This window comes from Nuphar pumila, chromosome 8 (assembly GCF_984573655.1).
Source record: "Nuphar pumila chromosome 8, dmNupPumi1.hap1.1, whole genome shotgun sequence".
Lineage (NCBI taxonomy): Eukaryota > Viridiplantae > Streptophyta > Magnoliopsida > Nymphaeales > Nymphaeaceae > Nuphar > Nuphar pumila.
The window spans coordinates 24,736,278-24,759,139 of NC_143256.1; the positions used below are offsets into that span (position 1 = coordinate 24,736,278).

A 22,862-nucleotide genomic window follows, 5' to 3' on the forward strand; every position below is an offset into this window, starting at 1 on the left:
AGGGGACCAAGAAGAGGTGTTCTAAAAGAACACAATCACAAATCCCACAAAGGGGATACACAATACGGCACAATATAAACAAATATTTTTATTCAAATGAAGTGAGTTTGCAAAAACATATATATCTTTGCAAAATATAGATTTTCACTACACATATCCATAATCTAATATATATATATATATATATATATATATATCAAAACACAACAATTTATACATACTTCAAAAAATATTTATTTTTAACATAATTTCTTTTAAAACTTACCATACATATAAAAAACAAGAAACCAAAGATACATACCAAAATGCGAAATCCTTGAATCCATTTTATTCATTAAAACGAATCTTTTCCAAGACCCTGATGCCTCACTCTGATACCATGTCACGAAATGACATGGATCCCAATGCACTCCGAAATGTATCCCATGGACCAAAAATAATCTAGTTAAACCATGGTTGCCAGTCGAGGAAGCGGGAGCGGGAGCGGGAAGCGAGGCACTTTTAAAAATTTAGGAAGTGGGAAGCGTGGGACGACTTAGAAGCGAATCACGAACCATCTCGGAAGCGAACCGGAAGTGAGGGGGAAGCGAAAAAAGAAGAAAAAATGAAAAAAAGAGGGAAGTGTGCTTCCCATAAAAGGGAAACACACTTCCCATTTATGGGAAGCACGCTTCCCAAAAAAGGGATGCTTCCCCACGCGTTTATTGGGGAAGTACGTTTCTCCTACTGTATAGACGCTTCCGGTAACTCTGAGTTAAACACATATTCACAATGGAAATGCCCATAGAACACAAGACCTAAAAATAAACAATTTCATTAAGGATGAAATTCAAATTATACAAACGAAATAAAAATTACAAAGAATCCTTAGTATAGTACACTCAAATCACACACGTAATCCTAAAACTACCCATCACTCTCTCAAGCCTCACTCATGCACACACCCACTTATTTATAGAGAAGAGGGTAAAGGAGAGAGAGAAAGGGGGTAACCTTTCTAACTAGCCATTGGACCCTTTCCAACAGCTTGAAACAGTCAACTTCAGTTGACTTAGTCAACCTAAGTTGACTATATATATATATATACAACCATCTTAACATTATAATGGTAGTTTTTTCTTATGCAATCTAATGTTCTATAAAGTCTTTTGTGGTGTCGGTCCAGTTTTTTCCAATATGTTCATAAATCTTGGCTTCTTGTTCATGTTTAATGAGTGACTTTTTAATATCTGATTGATTTTCTTTTCTAGGTATTGTTTGGGTTTGTTTACGCTTAATTTAGTCTGCATAAACATTTTGACTGTGTTGTAGTGTCTCTTTAGTTTGTGATTTAACCTTGTTCTATCTGAGTGCATTTTCTTATTTTTGGGGGTTATTAATTCTGTATTTGTGTACCTATGCATGCCTATTTATACTTGTTTCTAGGTTCTATCTTAGGTTAGAATCTCATAGAATTTCCTTGTACACAAGGCTTGTTTTGTGCACTTTCCGTGTACCCTCTGTGTATCCCATCTTATGCATGTATATACATTATCCATGAGTTTGTCAACTTAAAGTATTCTGTTTTTGGGTTGTCACTGTTTCTGCTCATTGATATGAGGTTAGATGTAGGTGGCTGTTCTTTTGTGCTATCTTCTTCTTGTGATCTAAGATAATACAATTTTCTGTTGAAAAGTTTCCACTTGGAGCTATGCATGACTACTTGAAGGTCTCTATGTGTGGGCTTGCTGTGATAACTGAGCTTGAGTATTAGGTGGTGTGTGGTTCCAGTGGGATCCTTTGTGAGTTGTATGATTATTGAGGTTTGTAGTTGTACTTTGGAGAAATTCGATACTCAGGATTAATTATCCCTTGGTTGGTATCTGAGGAGATTGTGATATCAGCACTGGATCAGTACTCAGGCAGTTTGAGCTCAGGACGTTGTGTTGTTTTGGAGTACGATACTAAGTCATGGCTTGACCTTGTGTGCATGTACCATTGCCATGTCTTTCTGATGTTTTGACATCAATAAGCTTTTTTTCTTCCACGTAATTGGAGGCTTTTGTTTGCATGATTCTTGAAGGTTTTATGTCATCTAACTTTTGCTCTATCCCCTACTCTATATTTTAACTGCTAATGTTTCTTGTTGGTCCGGACAAAAACTTGGTTTGTGAAATTTGTTCATGTTGCTATATCTGATGCTCATTGCATAGGGGTGGAAGGTGTTGGTGTGTGTGTGTATACAGTTGTATTATAGTTATGCTGTCTGGCGTACTAAATCTAAATAAGAAGTTATAAACTAACAACATATAAGTAACCTATCAATTGCTAAACCATAGACCTATGTCACATGGGTGCGGGTGCGGGAATGCGGCACTTCCGAGAAACCTGGGTGCGAGGGTGCGGCAGGGGCAAAAATGTAAAAAAAAATATTATATATATATATATAATTTTGAAGTTTTAACAGTTTAACATTTAACAGTTAATATTGTCATAATATCATTCATCATGCATGCAGTATATCAACCTAAATATCAAATTATCAATCAAATAAGTAAAGCAATTACATAAATCAACCTAAATATCAATCAAATAAGTAAAGCATAAAAGAACTAAATTACATACCAAAGTATATCCTGATGAAGTAATGGATGTTAATAATTTTCTTCTTCATCATCAAATGCATCATTAGAAGGAATACTGGGCTCAGCTAAATCCATGTTCGTTATGTTGAAATCATGCTCTCTCTCGAAGTTACACTCTTTTGAGTTTACATCCCAAAATTGGATGTTCCGTGTCTGCATTACAAACCCAATTTGAAAATGTTAAATACAATACAAGTATATTTAAATGAAAAACTAAGAAATAATCAAATAACTAAGAGAGCAAATTAGTACATGTATTCATCATTGGTTCGCGAAAGTAATCGAAGATTTGAATATACATATACTAAATCCTCTGCACGCTTGCTGGTGAGTTTGTTTCTCTTCATGTTGTGGATTTGGGAATATGTATGAACTAGCAGGCTGCGATAGCAATCTTAATGCAAGACGTTGGAGAAGAGGTGTTTCTGATCCAAATGTTGACCACCATGTGATAGGATCTATATTATCTTCTTCTCTCGCGAATAATGTCGGTTCATATAATCTCGAAGTTGAAAATTTTCCAAACTCTTGTGTGACTTGATGTAGAAGATATGCTTCTGGAAAAAGTCTTGTCATACATATATTTCTATGTCTTGATAGCTTTGGGTCTAAATTTGGAGGGACACGACCAATACCACTAGCCCGCCACTTATTTGCATAATATTTTGGATTAAGAGAATGTGTCATGCAATGCAAAAGAGTGTTGCTCTTATCCCATCTTCTGACTAAAATTGAATGAATATGATTAAAAAAATCTGAATCATCCAATGCAGGATTTTTTTTCTTCATGCTTGAAAATTGTAGCTTGTATTTTTTCAATCATATTATCCCACATTTCATAAACTCTGTGAAGCATGAGCTCATCCTTATCAACTTCTCTTAACATTTCTCAAATATGTTGTGTAAATTGAAGGAAGTATATCACTTTGTCCCAAAACTCATCATCAAGAATGAATTTTTTAATTTTTTGAGCCTTGATATCATCATCAGCACGATGGAATGTCCAATTTTCATCAGTCGCCATGTTAATCAAAGCATTCTTCACTCTTTTAATCCTCTTCACCATCACAATGATGGACGCAAAACGTGTTTCAGCGACCTTCAACAATTTAAAGTCAGAATGCCTATTAAATATAGCATTAGCACGATGGTGGTTAACAACAAAATTCCTAATGCTTTTGACATTTCTTTCTAAATTTTCAATCTATGAACATAAAGCATATGCTTGTGAATTTTCTTTTTCTTTGGGGTTGCAGATGCTCTTTAGGGCTAGATTTAAGCTGTGTGCTACATAGGGAGTCCAAAAAATATGAGGGTACTCACTCTTCAAACTCAACACTGCACTTTTACAAACTGGAGCGTTGTCAGTAATGATTTGTACCACTTTCTGATCACCCACTTCTTTTATGACTTCTATAAACAATCCCTTCAAATACTCTGCATTTTATATTTCTCAGATGCATCAACTGCTTTTAAGAATATTGGGTCATTAAGCGAACAAGCAATGAAATTGATCAATGGATGCCTTTGAATATTTGTCCATCCATCTGACACAATAAAAACTCCATTTTGCTCCCATGAATATTTTTTAATCTTCAGCAACCTCTCCACATTTGCCCTCTCTTCTGCAAAAAGTGTGGTTCGTATTTTTTCTGAACTTGGAGGCACATAACCACTCAAATTACAATTTGCCATGGATGTTACTAAATCCTTTCAATAAGGATTTCTAACCGCATTAAATGGGAGTGAACCAAAACAATAATACCTCCCAACTTTTCTATCCAATTCTTCTCTTCCATATGTATTTAATGATGCTTGTATCATTCCTCTACCTGCTACATTAACTTTTCTTTTCTTTTTTTCAGCATCTTCTTGGTGGCTTGCAAATGACACACTAACTGCACAAGAATCGGCCATTGCCTTTCTTTTCTCATATTTTTCTTGTATTTTCTTGTATTGTCTTCGCATTGCCTTATCAACTTTTCTGCAAGCTGAAATGTCATGTCCTGGTATCTTCAACAAATGAGCCTTCACTCTTGTGTAAGACCCAACAAAATCTCTTTCGCAGAGCTTGCATCGAAATCTCTTGTTTTCACCACCTCCTTCTCCCGTTTTTGCAAGTTTATCTACATGTACCCATAGTGGCCCTACATCATCAATCCCACTACAACTATCAGCAAAACTAGCAGCATAACTCACATGTTGGGATGAGGATGACGCAAATCCTTTCCCTTTATCTGTCATTTTTTATCCTGAAAATACAAAAAAATACATTCAAAATTTTAAATCAATTATACAGACTTACATTATCTTGATATAAAATCACCAAGGAGGGGGGATCTGCCCCTCCCCTGCCAAAAACAGGGAGCAGGGATGGCGGCTCGACCCCCTCCCCTGCCGAAAACAGAGGGAGCAGGGGGGGCTCAGCCCCTCCCCTGCCGACCCTACAAGAGAGCGAGGGGGGGGGGGGGGGGCTCGGCCCCTTCCCTACCGAAAACAAAGGGAGCAGGGGGGGCTCAACCCCTCCCCTACAGACCCAACAAGAGAGCGAGAGGGGGGGGGGGGGGGCTCGGCCCCTCCCCTGCTGACCCAACAAGAGAAAGAGAGGGCGCAGGGGGGGCTTGGCCCCTCCCCTGCCGACACAAGCAGAGAGGGGCGTACCTACGATGAGGGAGAGGAGGAGCTTAGGAGGTGGCGTCGGGAGGAGAGGGCTCGAGCTGAGCTGTGCGGGAGAGGAGAGGAGAGGAGTGATTTGAGCAAAAAAAATTTTTGCCCTAATCACTCCTTTTCATCGGTTTTTTTTAGCGTCCGAAATGTGGACGAAAATGACTCTAAGTGCGTTGACCGCACCCAGGATCGTGTTGACCGCACCCGCGTTGACGCGGGTGCGTCACCTGCTTTGCCAAGTCCCTGTTACTTAGCCATAGACAGTGAAGGGGGCCTTGTTTGAGAGTTACGACCTAAGGGCTCAAACACCTTGGGTGATATTAGTTAATATTTACCAAGTATGCATGATGCTGTTGGGTGCTTTGATTGCACCTGACTACTTGACCTGCGACCTTGCCATGTTCTGCACTGTACCCATGTCACACCATGTGAACATTGGTATTGCTGTCTTTAGATTCACCCATGTTAGATATGATGCTTCTATTTTTTCAAAAATATTCAATTTAGTTTTTCTTTGTATACTAAATTAGTGGCGCTTGGCTATGGTGTTATTTTCATGGGGTGGTTCTAGTGTCTGGTATCACATGTTAGGGACAAGAAATAAGTTATAGAATTGGTGCTTATATTTATGTGGATTATATGGATGCAGTTCACTTTTTGCATGCTGGTGTCAGTTATTTTATGTTATCCATTTCTATTGTGGCATCATTTTCTAGGTTATCCTTCTCTCTTTACCATAAACATCTCAATGAGTGGTCTTTTTTTGTTGTCTTTATTTTTTGCTTTGCTATTTTCTTTTGAATCTTGATCAAGTCCACTTACTCAGTTTGCTCATATTTGTTGGACCCATCTTCTGTGGCCTTTTCCATATTCTAGGTCAAAATTTGGTTTTCATTTCTATCTTTGACATGACGGGCTGGGGTGGGTGGGAGGAAAAACTATGTCAATGTGACTCTATCGTCGTTTGTTCTCATTGTTCTTCATGAGATTGTTGCCTGTATATACCAACAAAATGGTGTTAAGAGAAAAAACCCATTACAATAGAAAGACAAGCATCCTTTCTTCATGACATGCTTGTTACTGAGTTTTATGATGAAGCAATCATTATGGCTGTATATCTTATCATTTGAATATCCTTTCTATTTTAAGGAACACTATTGTTGAAAAAGTTCTTTGTGCTTCTCTTGAATTTGACTCTTATGATGTTGAATTTTTCTCTTTTTCTAAGAATTTTTTTCTTTAGGAGCTGCTTGCTGTGCTTTGACTTCTTTTATTTTGGTTATACTATTAACCAAAAAGGTTGCTGATTTTATGAGTTACATGGGTCCTCTAGGCATGTAAGCTTCATAGGCCATGCTATTTTGTTTAGCATGAGTCGTTTGAGCCATTGTCTAGGTCTAGTAGACTGTACAAGTTCATTTTGAAGACTCGTATAATTGTATTCCTTTGTGACATTTCAGTCCGTGAGAATTTCATACTAATATAGTTTTCCTTTGCCTAGTCTTTTTTTGGCCTGTATTGGCAGCTATGTTGTTTTTCAGTTGTGCATAGGCTACAGGTAAGCGAAAACTGGGAGAGTATGTGTAGAGCATTCTGCACTTTAGAGAGCTTTTACCTTAAAAAAGCCTGTGATATGTACATGGATGTATAAACAATGCTAATTTCGTGTCTTTTATGGAGGTGTGGAGATTAGATTGCCAAGGGGTTTGTGCTAGAATATGATATTGAATCCTCTAAGTTTTTGTCTAATGGCAATTTGCATTGGTTTGAATTGTTTCCTTTTATTGGACGTGAAGAATGCTTTTCTGAAGAGTGTGTAAAGAGTCTTACACACATTCAAGTCTACAAACAACTTGACAAAACATACATTCACCCAATATGGTAAACCAAAATAGCATACAAAATGCTCCACAGCACAAACATAAGAATAGTGCATAAATGCACTTGAATCTGAATATGTAAGAGGTAAAACCCTCAACCTTTGTATTAAAATTACAATGGGCAGCATGCCCTTATTTATAGAGAGGTTACATGAGAGGAACTATTAAAATAGCTGTTGGGCTACTCCCAACAGCTCTAATTAGAGCCGTTGGGAGTAGCCCAACAACTCTATTCAAACAGTCAACATTTTGACTGTTTGACAAAAAGACAAAAAAATAAGAAAGAAATAAAATTACAAAAATAAATAAATAAAAAAGTATTACAAGAATATAAGTATATACTTTAAATATATAGTTATATACATATATATATATATACATATACATACTCTTGTATTACGAAAAGTATGTATATATATATATATTCAAGTATATACATATATATGTTATTTTCTAACAGTCTCCCTCAAACTTATGGTGAAATCACCAAAAGTTTGTCAAGTAAAAAGTTGAATCTTGGTGAGCAAAGTGCCTTGGTGAAGAAGTCAGCAAGTTGATATTCTGATGTTACATAGGGAAGATCAATAGTCTTCTTCAAATATTCTTCACGAACAAAATGGCAATCCATCTCTATATGCAATGTATATCGAACTCTTATTATCACAACACAATCTTGTAGGATTCTGAAGGTGAATCCCCATATCTGAAATCAGTTGTTTGAGCCACACGACTTCCATAGTAGTAGTTGTCATTGCTCTATATTCAGCTTCTGTAGATGATAATGACACCTTTTGTTGTTTCTTGCACCTCCATGAAATCAAAGATTCACCTAGAAATATACAAAAACCAGTTGTTGAGCGCCTGTTAGTTGGATCTCCTCCCCAATCAGCATCAGAATATGTAATAAGATCTAAGGAGGAAGAAGAGGACAGAAAGACTCCCTTATTTATAGTGCCTCTGATGTATTTAATAATTCTCATGACTGCACTCATATGAGCTGATGTTGGAGCATGTTGAAATTGACTGGCTATATGTACAGCATGGGCTATGTCTGGTCTTGTAATACTTAAATACATAAGAGATCCCACTAGCTGTCTGAAGGGAGTTGGATTGTCCAAAGGAACTCCATCATCGGCTCGCATTTTCATTCCGACAATCTCTGGAGTATCAACAACTTTATCATCTGAAAGTCCTTACCGAAGCAAACTTTGTTTGTGACAATATGTATCCTCGGTTAGAGTATGAAACTTTTATACCAAGAAAGTATGTTAGAAACCCAAGATCTGTCATTTCAAAAGAATTTTTCAAAAACTGTTTTACTTTCTTGATTCCCTCCTTGTCACTACCTGTAATTAACATATCATCAACATATAAAAGTAAAATTATAATACCAGCATAAGAGTTCTTGATAAACAAAGTTGTATCAGTATAGCATGGTTTAAAACCATACCTTGTAATAACATTGTTAAATGTATCAAACCAAGCTTTAGGTGCTTGTTTGAGGCGATATAATGCCTTTTTTTAATTTAAGCACTTTACCTGAAGTAATTATTAATCCAGGTGGAATATCCATATATACTTCCTCATTGAGATTCTCATTTAAAACTGCATTTTTAACATCCATTTGAAATATATTCCAATTTTTAATAGCTGAAATAGCTACAAGCATTCGAACAGTGGTCATCCTGGCAACATGAGCAAAAGTTTCTTCGTAATCTACTCCGTATTCTTGAGAATATCCTTTGGCAACTAGCCTCGCTTTATGCCTTTCCAAGGATCCATCACTTTTGGTTTTTACTTTAAAAACCCATCTACAACCTATTGTCTTCTTTCCTATAGGTAAATCCAGAATTTCCCAAGTATTAGCATCTTTAAGAGCTTCTAATTCTATGTGCATAGCTTTTATCCATTCAGGTAAATTTTTTGCTTCATTGTAACATGAGGGTTCAAAATATGAGTGGATAGCTATAAGACATGCTCTATGTTTAGGAGAGAATGAATCATAAGACACAAATTTATTTGGGATTCTTGAGGTTCGTTCTGATCTACGAATAGTGGTTTGTTCTGAAGGAATTTCTGATGTTTCATGATTACTTTGATTTACACCTTCATTGAATGCATTTCGATTTCTTCTAGTGTATACTATTGGTTCAACTGTTGTTCTATTTTCAATAAGAGGTTCTACATAAATATTTTCATCATTAGACAATAGTTTGAACAAGAAAGAATAATCAAAGTTTATGTCTTCCGACATGTTTTCTTCAAATCCACTTTCATTTTCAACAAAATTAACATTCCTTGAAATGAGAAGTTTATCATTTTTGGTATCATAACATTTAAATCCTTTTTGTGTTTCTGAATAACCAATGAACGCACAGGAAATAGCTTTAGAAGATAGTTTATCTCTTTTATCATTCAAAACATAACATTTGCAACCAAAGATTCTCAATCTTTGATAGTCAGGTTGATATTTGAATAATTTTTCAAAAGGAATTTCATTAGATAAAGTTTTGGAAGGCATCCTATTTATAAGATATACTGAGGTTAATGCAGCTTCAACCCAAAGATTTTTTGGAACATTTTTAGCAATAAGAAGAGTTCTTGTAGTTTCTATAATATGTCTGTGTTTCCTTTCTGAAATTCCATTTTGTTGCGGGGTTCTAGGACATGATCTTTGATGTAAAATTCCTTCATTTTCTAAAAATTGTTTAAACTCATTTGACAAGTATTCTCCTCCAGAGTCAGTTCTGAGAATTTTGAGTTTACTTTCAAATTGATTTTTAATCATGTTATGGAATGTTTTGAAGGTTGCAAATACATCTGATTTATACTTAAGAAAGTAAATCCAACAATATCTAGTGAAGTCATCAATAAACACAACATAGTAGGAGAATCCGCCTTTATAGGCTACAGGAGCAGGACCCCATACATCCGAATGAACTAATTCAAAAGGCATTGAGGAGTAAAAAGTTCTTTGACCATAAGGCAAGACTGTCATTTTACCAAGTAAACATTCTTTGCATTCAAAATTATCTTTACAAAGATTCTTGGTAATAGGTACAAAATTTAATTTTCTTATATTTGGATGCCCAAGTCTATGATGCCAAGTCCTTATGTCTTTTGTTTGGGCAGTGTTGCAAAATGATTCCTTTGGAATACAAAGAAAATCCATATAATAGAGATTTCCTTGCCTAGAACCTTCCCCAATCAATTTCCTGGACTGGCGATCCTGCACCCAACATTTACTTGATGAGAAAATGACATCACATCCATGATCCGAGATTTGAGAAACAGAAAGTAGATTAAGATGAAGTTTTGGTATAAGTCTTATTTTCGGAATATAAAAGTTGTTATGTTTTGACAAATCATTTTTAAAAATTCCAACACCCTCTATTTTCAAGGCAGTACCATCAGCAATGGAAACAAATGATGCATTTGAATTAGGTTGACATTCAGATAGTATAGATCTATGTGGGGTCATATGAAAAGAAGCTCCTGAATCAAGAAGCCAAGAGCACATACCAGGAGTAGAAGAGGTTGCAATGGCCGCTCCTGAGGTAGATCCTTTAAGCAGTGGTTGCAATGCCTCCGTCAGTTGAGATAATGCTTTGGTGAGGTCTTTGAGATTCAAAGTATCTTCATCTTGTTTTGATGGTGCAGCCGCAACACGCTTTTCTTGAGGCCTATATTTGTATCTAGGACATTGAGGCCTAATATGACCAGGCTCATTACAATTATGGCAAATGATTTTTGATTCTCCTCGATTCTTATTAAAATGAGGAGGTTTATATGGCTTGATATAGTGTCCTGGTTTTGATGCGGCAAGTGCGCAATACTCTTCTTGACTATTGCTAGAAGTAGCAAGCACACTAACATTTTTACTCATGTTTAGCCTAGTCTCTTCTCCACTAAGTTTAGTGAGAATCTCATAAATAGGAGGAGGTGATGAAGATGATAGCAAGGAGGCCCTTGTTTGTTCAAACTCGGGTCTCAAACCATAGAGAAAAGCGAAAAGTCTCTCTTCTTCAACTTGAACTCTCCGCATTTCTGTACACTTTCTTTCCCATTTGGGTTCAAATTGGGCAAGTTGGGTCCAAATGGAAGATAACTCCATAAAATAATCTCTTATATTCTTATCTCCTTGTTTAATGTTTCTAACTTTTTCTTGGAGATAATACTTGTGAGCCATATCCTTTTCGGTAAACATACCTCTAAGATATTCCCATGCTTCATTTGCCTTTTTGTAACACAAAAGGTTTGAGACAATTTTTGTCTCAACTCCAATAAGCATCCATGAAAGAATTTTGGCATTTTTCATTTCCCATTCATCTAATTTTTTGTAGTATTCTTCTATGACTTTGTTTTTTTCTTCAAGACTAGTCTCAACGTCATTTTCACCTAATGTAATTTTGGGAGTGGGTTCAAGAATAGTACCTCTTATAAATCCCCACAAACCTTGACCCTTGATGAATGTCTCCAAGTGTCCCGCCCAAATGTTATAGTTGCTTCCTTCAAGTTTGAATGGCGGAATGAAGTTGGAGTTGCTTATATTGTGCGGAAAAAATTCACCCATGATGAATCCAAAGAAAAAAGGAACCACCAATCACGAAAGAGAGAAGGCACGCTTTACGAGGCAACTCACCAATGCACGGTTGATCATACACCAAGCTCTGATACCATGTAAAGAGTCTTACAAACAATCAAGTCTACAAACAACTTGACAAAACATACATTCACCCACTATGGTAAACCAAAATAGCATACAAAATGCTCCACAGCACAAATATAAGAATAGTGCATAAATGCACTTGAATCTGAATATGTAAGAGGTAAAACCCTCTACCTTTGTATTAAAATTACAATGTGCCCTTATTTATAGAGAGGTTACATGAGAGGAGCTATTAAAATAGCTGTTGGGATAGCTGTTGGGCTACTCCCAACAGCTCTAATTAGAGCCGTTGGGAGTAGCCCAACAGCTCTATTCAAACAGTCAACATTTTGACTGTTTGACAGAACCTGACAAAAAGGCTGTTGGCTGTTTTGACAGCCCAACAGCTCTAGTCAATTATGACTGTTTGACAAAAAGACAAAAAAATAAGAAAGAAATAAAATTACAAAAATAAATAAATAAAAAAGTATTACAAGAATATAAGTATATACTTTAAATATATAGTTATATACATATATATATATATATATATACACATATACATACTCTTGTATTACGAAAAGTATGTATATATATATAAATATATATATATATATATATATTCAAGTATATACATATATATGTTATTTTCTAACAGAGTGATCTACTTGAGGTGTACATGGGCATTCTTCACTTCAGTATTTTCCTCTGATTCAGTTCCAACTGTGGAAAAAGCCTCGTGTGACCTAAATGGACACCTTGGTACAACTGATTTGTGGAATGTATTTGTCTCTTGTAAGAAATATCTGCATTTGTTGATTGTCTTCGGGAAAAACGTTGATTTTCACTCATTCATTGATGGTATTATTATCACCAAAAAGGAAAGCTATTAGAGATGATGTCAAAATTTGTATTGAAAAAGGAGAGAACTTGTACGTTTGATTTTTTTCTTTAAGGAAAATAGCCAAGGGTTGGCAGGTTTTTGTTTGAAGAATGAAAAGAGCAAGTCAATTATAATTTATAAATTTGCCTAGAGCCAATACTGCTGATAATGTATGGGATTGATTATGGATATTGCTTTGACCTCAATGTGTTTAGTGTTTACTAATTTGGAATTAGGAAAGTAAGAACACACCTTGGTACATTTATCAGCAAACTCTTTAATCATCTTGCGGTTAATTTGGATTCTGGAAGTTTACTAAAATACATCAACATAAGTGAAAAACATGGAAAAGCAAACTACTACATCAGATTTTACAGCTGTCATCATAGAGTCATTCGTAACATTCCAGACCTGTTGGGTTGAAGCCCCACTGACACCTGATGTCACCTCATCATGTCATGCTATCACATTATTTAAATATAGATGAGTATTGTGTTTTATTTTTCTGATTTTCATGCTGTATTTCATCCTTGGTTAATGTGAAGATACCCTATTGATCCGTAGTAAGAACTTTATACTGCATAGATGGCTTCACTTTCTTCCTTGGTGATAACATTATTAAAAACCATAGTCACCAGCATTGTTCACGGCAATTTCTTGCCAAGGGTTTTCTTTAGAGTTTTTTTTTTCAAAAAGTGGTTTTTCCTCAGGAAATCTTGAAAGTTTTAAAAATTAAAAAATATGAAGAATAATAAAAAAGATGAGAAAATAATAAATTTTGCATTACTTGCACAAATATAGAGAATCAAGTTTGAAAAGTTTTTAAAATATAAAGAAAATAGAAAAAAAGGGCTTAAAAAAACAAAAAACAAACCTTTTTTAAAAGTATCATTAAAATATCATGTGATAATATCAATATTATGTATTCTGGCGATATTTCGCCAATAATTTCAGCTTACCTTGAAATGCTGATAATATGGCGATATTCTTAAAATATCGCCGATATTGGCGACTGTTAAAAAAATAAAACTGTAGACGATTGTTCTGGCGTTCAACTTATTGTGGTTTATTCTGGCCAATTTTATTAATTATTCACATTAATAAAATTGGCCAGAATAAACCACAATATTCACTGAATATCTTTCAAACTAAATGAACATGATAGATATATGAAAATCCCATGCACTAAATTTGTTTGATGAACTTCCTGATTGTACAAATCAAATTTTTCTATGAGCTTCCTGTTCATGAAGACTTAGCACAGTCATCGGTGCACTTGGATGAATTGATCATTAGATTCATTACTAATCAAACCGTCTGGTTTATTTGTAAGACTGCATTATAAGGCTGCATAATAGGCAAAACATGGCCTATTGAAATTCATGCAAAATTAATGAACAGTTCAGTTATGGTTGTCGATTTAGCTTCCATTGATAACTTACTATCACACCCATATTTATTTAAAGTAGTTGATGCATGTGTCTATAATGTCATTGTACAGGGAACATCTGATGAAGTAGTTGACTGGTCTCATGGTAAGCAGCTCTGGGAACTCTGCCAACAGAAGTACGAACCATTATGGCTTGAAGGAGGGCACCACTGTGACCTTGAACTTTATCCTGAATACCTTAGACACCTCAGGAAGTTTGTTTCAACCATCGAGAAATCACAATTGCATACTGGTTCACGGAGAAGCACTGATCAGTTTGAGCCATCCAGGCGGAGCACTGACTGCTACCAGGCATCAAGAAAGAGCATTGACCGAAGAGAGAAATCAAGGCCTAGCACAGACAAGCCTTCCAAACTTAATAGTGATCTGAAGCCATCCAAGGTTGAAAAGTTAGAGAAGTTGAAGATCTCTTTCAGCCAATTTGAGAAATCACGTAGAAGTGTAGATCAACATGACCGGCCCAGAAAATGCATGGAACAGCTGGAGAGGGCCAGGAAAAGTGTTGATCGCTTGGATAGAATACGTGCGGGCTAAGAGCTTGCACAATGGTGTATAAGCGCATGGTTGTACAGGGAAATGTTTTTAGGCATTTATTTACTTGTCATAGTTTGCAACGTTAAACAAAAAAGAGAGGTCTCATAAAACTGTCACATCAAAAAAGGGTGGCTCATGGAGGATGTATTGTTGTAGTTTGCTAATTATCATCTTTAACTTCATTCCAGCAAATATGTCTCCATATTTATTGGTTACTTATTTTCCATGTAAAGATGTGAAGCCATTGTTCAGAGTGAGTTATCCAGTCTGCCTAATGCAATGGTTTGTTCAGGTTTGCCTAAATGTCATTGTGATCTTTCTTACAAAGCCAAACACTTGCAAATATATTTTCTATATCCTTGAAAGGAAATATTCCTTGGAATCTTGTATGTTATCTAGATGAGCAAATCTACTAAAATTTGCATTTTTAGCTTCATGGTGCACAACTGTTACTGCATTGGGAAACATCACCTGTTAGATGACATGAACCCATAAAGATATTCAGACGATTATTTTAGCAACTCATATGCCTAATGGCTCTGCTCGCCCTACTTTGTTGATTCAAAAGGTGAACAGGGTTGGTTTGGCAACAATCCAACGGTATGCTCTAACTCATAGTTGAATGTGGGGCTGTTCGCCTTAACTACTTAATTAAGTACCTCTTTCGTGGGGGGCTATTCACTACAAGCTATCAGCCCTGTCTTAGATGGAACTCCAATAAGATAAGTCGACGTTCCATCTCTAAGGACCGCTGAGAACTGAATAGTCTTCGTGTCCAAGAACAAAGCCCTAGCTTTGCCGTCAAACCTGTAGTCTCTTTTAGTAGACTACACTTGACGGGCTAGGAAGGGCTTCTACTGCTCGCCTTTGTTTGTTTGTTCATGCTGTAATGTTAGATCTGTTGGATTCTTGAACATATAGAAATTTATTTTCCATACATATCATTTCATAAATGAACAAGAGCCATACAGTTAAGGCACATAATCTGCTGTCCAAAGTCTGTCTTTCAACTTATGGACACTGGGGGACTAGTTGTCAAATGAAATAACGTGAAGTTTGATTCATTCTTAAAAGACTCAGCTTTTTTTTCCTGGTAAAATGAGTGTGCATAGGTGAAATATTTTTCTTCTTTCGAACAGTCATGCTAACTGACTTCATTTGTTTGGCAGCCTTACAGTGGACCACTCATCTGACATGTTCTTGTCTTCTTATATGCTTACTATTATTTTCTTCTTAAATGTCTATTTTAGGTGTGCCTTCTCTTCGCTTTTTAACTTCGTTGTTGGAATCTAAAAAAGAAAAGAAAAAAAAGGAATCATTTGGAAGTGAGAATAGATACATATTCAAGGTGATACGAGAGCCGGATAAGATGAGTCATCCATGGTGTTTTTTATGATAGGTATTTATGGGTTCAATAAGTAGGTTATTCTCATCTATGTTCTAATGATCTATGTGGATCCTAAACCGTCTGTCTCTCAGTTTCTTCAAATTAAGCATTTTAAGCAAAAAAAGCAGGGAAGACAACTGTTGATTTTCTGTCGTTGCCCATCAAGGAGTACACTCTACTTCAGCCTTACTGCAAGGGACACACACCCCGGATTTTGAACTTGTGACCCCCTTTCAACTTGGGACGTCGTGAAGTTTCCCCTAGCCAGATGAGCAAAGCCCTCACAGGTGCCCCTCATGGGTGCTTTAGGCTATAGACTAATTTGTTCTTTGACAAAACGAAAAAATAATTGTACTATATGCAAAAATAATATGTTTCTCAAAAAGCCCTAATTTTTTTTAAATCTGCCTCATGTCCAAATTCACAAATGTTTGACTTCTTTAGAATGTTTTTACCCTCCACACAAGCGTAACTTTCTGAGGTTTGCATGATATATCGGTATACTCTCCAACTATCACAAATTCTCACTAAAATGTAGAGTCACTTTTTTTCTATGGACCTCACGAAGTTCACATAATCAAATTTGTGAACCTTACGTAACTGAAACATGCATAACTTCACAAATACCCCACTAAATTCGCATATATGGTATGACATTTATGAGATATCATGCATACCTCCTTTCAGTAATTGGTCCTCAATGAGATCCGTGAATATATGGCGATCTATGCATATAACATGTTGCAAAATTCGCATAACTAAATTTGTGAACCTCCTGAAACATGCATGACTTCGCAAATACCTTATTAAACTTGCATATATAGTACGACATTCATGAGATATTGTGTGAACCTCCTTTCGGTAACTTATCTTACCTTATTAAACTTTCATATATAGTATGACATTCATGAGATATTGTGTGAACCTCCTTTCGGTAACTAATCTTCAAGGAGATCCACAAATATGTGGCTATCTGTAAAAAATGTATGCATGTGATTTTTTGTATATTTTCATGCTTGTTGAATCATAAAAAGTCATTTTTTTATTTGTGTTTTTTTTTTTGTTTATAGAAAAACCCCTAACCTTTTTCCTTCTAGAATCCTCAATATTTTCCTTCTCCCGTTGCAGTGATTCTCGTAAATTTTTTTTTTTTGCTACATTTCGATGAGGTTGCGGTAGCATTCTCACCAACTTCTCCAGTTAGGTCAAAAAGTGAGTTACATACAAATAATATGTATATATATATATATGCATATTAAATTTTTTTATGTATATATGAGTATTTAATAGTGACATGCATATTTGTGTTTTGTTGGTGTGGATGTTTTTTTTTATGTTTTCATGTGTTTTATTTAATCTCTGCTATCAAATTTACTGTTTAGGGTTTTTTCATATATATATATATATATATATTTTATATTTATATTTATATTTATATATTTATTTATTTGTGTTGCAGATGATTTATGTTTGTTTGTTTGTCCTTTAGTTAATATTTAATATTTTGTATTGGTGTAATAGGGATATGGTTGACTGTTCACAAGCATTAAATATAGGTCATGAGGTTATTATCGGTAATTGATTTTCAGAGTGATTGTTATAAGTAGTTATATTAATTGAATGTATGAAATGTATATGAATGACATTTTCTCATATGTTATTTTCATTAGATGAATAATATGTTGTGTAGTTGATATAAGTGGGTTAAAGTATACTAATTACCTTATTTGAAGATCAATAGTGGTCTTTAACAACAATAGTTATAAAGAGTTTATAGACATTGATGTCTCGTAAAACCAAATATGTGAAAGAATTAATGATCCTCCGGTATAGTTGATCATCAAAATTAGGATGCATGTCTTGAATGATGAAAATATAGAATCAATGTTATTTAGTGATGACATTTATTTGGTTGCTCGCAAAGGTGAACATGCAGTTGTTGCTTTTAAAGTTAAACAAACTATTAGAAGTAATGTACAAGTAGTTAATGGATAAAATGATGAGAATTTAGTGAAGAATGTGCATATATTTCGGGCACCATCGATCGAACTTAGTCATTTGGCAAACATCTAATTATCTCAAACATTAAACAATATTGATGTTCTAAACATTGAGTTCAAGCACACAGAAGGCATGCAGTTGCGGGAACTAATTCGAAATATAGATGTTCGACATGCAAGCAGTGATTCCACAAACAATTGACGTTGTATATGATCAGAGTATAAATGTACAAATTAGAATTAAAGGTAAAACTCTTATATGTATAAAAGTAGAGTATCACTTATTTGAGTAACGGTTGTATGAATTTTTAGAAGAAGGATGTAATCATGAAGATCCTGACTTCCATGGTTTAGATCCCTAGGCGAATCTCAGTTACACTATTATTTTGACTTTCACAAGAAAGGAGTTTCGTGAAAGTGTAGTGAGGGTGAAAGCCACTATTCTTATGTTCCAGCAGAAGGGTAAAATCATTAGAAATACCCTCATATTAAGGGAAAATAGAGCAAGTGGGCATTTGGAGAATATTGTGATATCTTGCATGCAGTGAATAGCATTATTCTTACGGGCAGTATGATCATTTTTTGTAAATAGAAACTAGTCTAAACTAACTTCTTATTTTCTAGATAAGAACTTAGGGAGTAGGTTATACTTCTCTATCTTACTAACCTAATCAAACATTATCATTTAAAAACAGTCACAAATTCTTGGCAAAATTTTGAAAATGTCAAAGTACTTTCGAAAGCCGATAAAATATAAGAAATACGTTATTTTCATTATATTTCCAATATTTTGACATATCATTGTTTTTCCATGCTATTAACGTGTTATTTGCACTTTTTATAAAATTTGTGTTTTGACTTATATTTTTAATATATTTTTTTGTACAATATCATATATGCCAAGGTCTTTTGGAGATTTCCTATGGGAAGAAAATATCTGTGACTACAAATCATAGTCACAAATATCGGTATTGGCTATATCTTGGTAAGGCTATTCTCGTGATATTATAGGCTTGTGATAATTTTTGAAAAAATGTTGAGGCTTAAAAAATAACAAAAATAATAAAAAATATCATGTTTATATAAAATATATATAATAAAAGAAAAGTAAAAATATAAAAGAAAGAATAAAAATATATTTAAGATCTAAAAATAAATAAAAACAGTAAAAAAACTCATAGCAACATGCATCTTCGCAATAACCATAAAGAAAAATGGATTGAAAAGGGTAAGAAAATATCGCTCATCTTTGCTGTTTCAAGTGTTAAAAGTAGCAAGAAATTAAGCAAGATCAGCACCATTATTCAAGTCAAGGGTTCCTACTCGTACACATTGGATGGATGCTGTTTCCTGCAAATGTAGGCAGTTGAAGCAGTCACAGTGTCACTTTGCTTGAGAACCATTGAACCGACCGGACACACATGCCACAGAGCCGGCCTTAAGTAGAACCACACAATGACCCACATGCTGACCCCATAGAAAGAAACAAAATATACAGACCCCAAATGTCCTGCTTTTTCCAATATTCCTCTGTCAGTATCATCCCAGAACTATCTATATCCATATTTCTATCATGGGACCCATCATGAACTTACAAAGTCAAGCCACCAGAGTAGGTACCATGGACTGTGGTGCTTGTGTGGCCCACACTGAACGAGAAGTAGGGCTTGTGTACGAGCCAAATGAGCTGAACTTGAAGCATTCAAGCTTGGCTCATTCTTGTGGCGAACCAAGCTGAGTTCGAGCTCATAATGAGCCCGAGTTATACAAGGTGAGTTCGAGCTGGTTTGCTTACAGAAAAAGTACATTGTTTTAGAATTGGAAGGAATAAGATTATAAGAAAATGTATTCTTTCAGAGATAGTAGTAATAAGGTTTTACTTCTAAACCTGTTTTTGTGCAAACTAAATAGTACAATCATATGTTCTACATACACTATATGATGTAAAATATATCTAAAATATATTTTTTGCTACTTGCTGACCTCATACGGGTCAAGCCAAGCTGATGCCTATTGTTCATGTTCAGCTTGCTGAGCCTATTTTATAGGTTTAAACAAGCTTTTTACCAGCTGAACATGAACCGAGCTACGTCTCAGCCTTAATGAGAACTATGCAAAGTTTACTAAATGTCCAAATTAGCTAGCTAGGATATAAAATACACTAGTTTATGCCAAATTGTTTCAGTCCACAGGAGTCTTGACCAAGCCCAACCCAAATGGAAAAGTATATTACCATTGATAAATGTTTCTGTCCTCCCCAACACACCCACACACATGCACAAAGTGAAATGGGAAAGCAGAGAGTTTTGTCATTGTATCCATAGTTAGCATCAAAATGCAGCACGAGTCTAGGCTGGAAACTCCATTTTGTATGGCCCATATTTGGCAGTGGAGCCTTATCAAACTGCCTTTATTTATTTAAACAAGAATCCTTGAAAAAATCCTGCCATTTTATTTTTTGTCCTTACCATACGCTCCAAACTACCTTTTTTCAAACTAAATAGGGCCTATTGAACAGGAAATGCTTTCATCATTTCTTTCTAAGGCTTTGCCATTTGCTCCCTAATCTGTGGGCTTCCCATCTTAGGGTTAGTTGAATTACAGATTACTTTTTCTTATACGAATTTAATCAACAATTAGTTAGCATGCATGTGTGAGGACAAGCATTTCTTTCTCCTAGGGAAATCCTCTTGTTGTCACTATTTCCAATAAAAATGAACTATCTATATTTTTAAAACTTCAGAGCTCTCTCTCTCTCTCTCTCTCTCTCTCTCTCTCTCTCTCTTGGGTTTGGTGTCATGAGCTTAAAGAATAATAGCATGTTGTGTTACTTTCAAAAATTCTGAACATTTATCATGCTATATGTAAATTTGAATTAATGTTATATATTATCATGAATCAAATGAATGTTTTAATGTTATATAATTTCATGGACTTTTGTGTATAGGATATAGTCTGACCCCTTATACTTTCAGGTAATGAATGAATTACTAGGTTGGGGATGGCTGATATAAGTTAGAAATTTGTGAACCAGAACTTGGAGGATCCTCAGGACATAATGAGAATGTTTTTGCGCTAATTTTATTCACAAGTAATCAGTGTACTGTCCCAAGACACAGAGTCTCCTAGTGACTTGCCTGAGTAAAGCAATGACCTCGTTTGTCTAACATGCTGATTTAATCACAACTGTGTATTAAGAAGCAAGTTAATTTGTGTTCAATTGCTTTTTTCTTGTTTAAGAAAGGAATTCTCTATCTCATTTTTCATTTGAGATGGTTTGGAAGATAAATGATGGGAACTTACAACTTACTATATATATATATATATATATATATATATATATATATATATATATATATATATATATATATATATATATATCACATGAGAGTGAGAGAGAGAACAAATAAATTCCCAATCTCTTGTATCAAATGTCCTGCTTAGTAACTAATTTGTTTTTACGCATTAAATGAGAACCGAGTAGCACTTGTTCACACAATGAATTCATATAGAGCTAAACACAACCTAATTACCAAACAAAGTTAGATAAGTTGTTAACTATTATTATTTACCTAATTAATTGTGTTGATTTTATGAGAAATATAAAGATAATTAGCTGAGTGTATTAATTTTTTATTTAATTCATCACTTTTGTTATTATAAAAATTAATTTATGAATTTCATTAAAAAATAACTTACAAATGGGTTTGGGCTAGATTGGATCCGTTGAACATTGGCCCATTAGGCCAATGGGCTGGATCATGGGCTTATCTTCAAACCCGAGCCCGTTACGAAAAGGGCCCAAACTCAGTCCATTATTAAATGGGCCAGGCCATCTCTGGGTCGGGCCTACTTGGTCAGGCTGTAAATGGGTCGGTCCAGCCCGATGACCACCCCTACTTGGCACAAGTCTAGAGACAAACCACGCCCGTCCATGTCTCCTAAAATCCCTTTTCACCTCAAATTTACGTGCCTGAGCCCAAAAGTTCATCGGATCTGGGTTGGATCCAGATCAGGAATCATTGGAACCTAGTATAATGTAGGCTCTGTAGATCCAAAACGTAACCATATTGCATCAGCATGTGTGGCCCAGATCCATCCGGTGGGTAGAAATGAATTGTATTAAGTCGGAACATCTGGGCGAAAAAACGAACATGTTTTTTTAATAGTTTGATATTTTGTTTGATGGATCCAGATTAGATCTGACTCCAATTCACTCATCCAACTCGAAGCCCTGTTCTCAATTTCCAACACGACTTCTAGCATGCCTCACCTCTCCAAGACCTTGCCGGATCCAAGTTGTGAAGGTGGATCCAACACGAGTTCTAGTGTGTTTTACCTCTCCAAGACCTTTTTGGATCCAAGTTTGTACCTTTCAGATGAAACTAACACTCGGATTTAGATCTGGGATTCACACTAGAATCTGTAGCCCGTGAGCATTTTCTTCCCAATTATTTGAAATCCTACTCGCAAATACGGATAGGGCATTTCCGATTTTGTAAGATCCAGTAGCCTACACCTGAACTGAATCCGACCCGTTTAAGTCCCTCGGGTCCGGGCCCATTTGATTTTCGTCTTCAATGCCTAACCAAAAACCGATTCATCATCCGATTCGGACCTCTTCAGGAGAATGATGCGGTACGGCAATAGGCAATTCACCGCTTGAACCCCGAAGCCGGCTTGGATTCGAGCCGAGCGGAGCCGGGACCTTCTGGTAAACCTCGGACCAACTGAATCCAAAATCGTCCTCATTTGAGGATCCATTGATCACTTTCCACGTGTCGAAATG

The 22,862-nt window shown here is 35.5% G+C and overlaps 1 protein-coding gene across 1 annotated transcript in view; it reads left to right on the forward strand.

Moving 5' to 3' along the window:
* The window catches only part of LOC149829812 (uncharacterized), a 32,095-nt gene extending 17,113 nt beyond the window's left edge, over nt 1-14,982 (forward strand). The window contains exon 5 of the mRNA XM_090015639.1: nt 14,204-14,982. Coding sequence (XP_089871765.1) covers nt 14,204-14,686 — 483 coding nt within the window. The 3' untranslated portion in view covers nt 14,687-14,982. The remainder of the gene's footprint in view (nt 1-14,203) is intronic.
* Nucleotides 14,983-22,862: the final 7,880 nt, after the last annotated feature.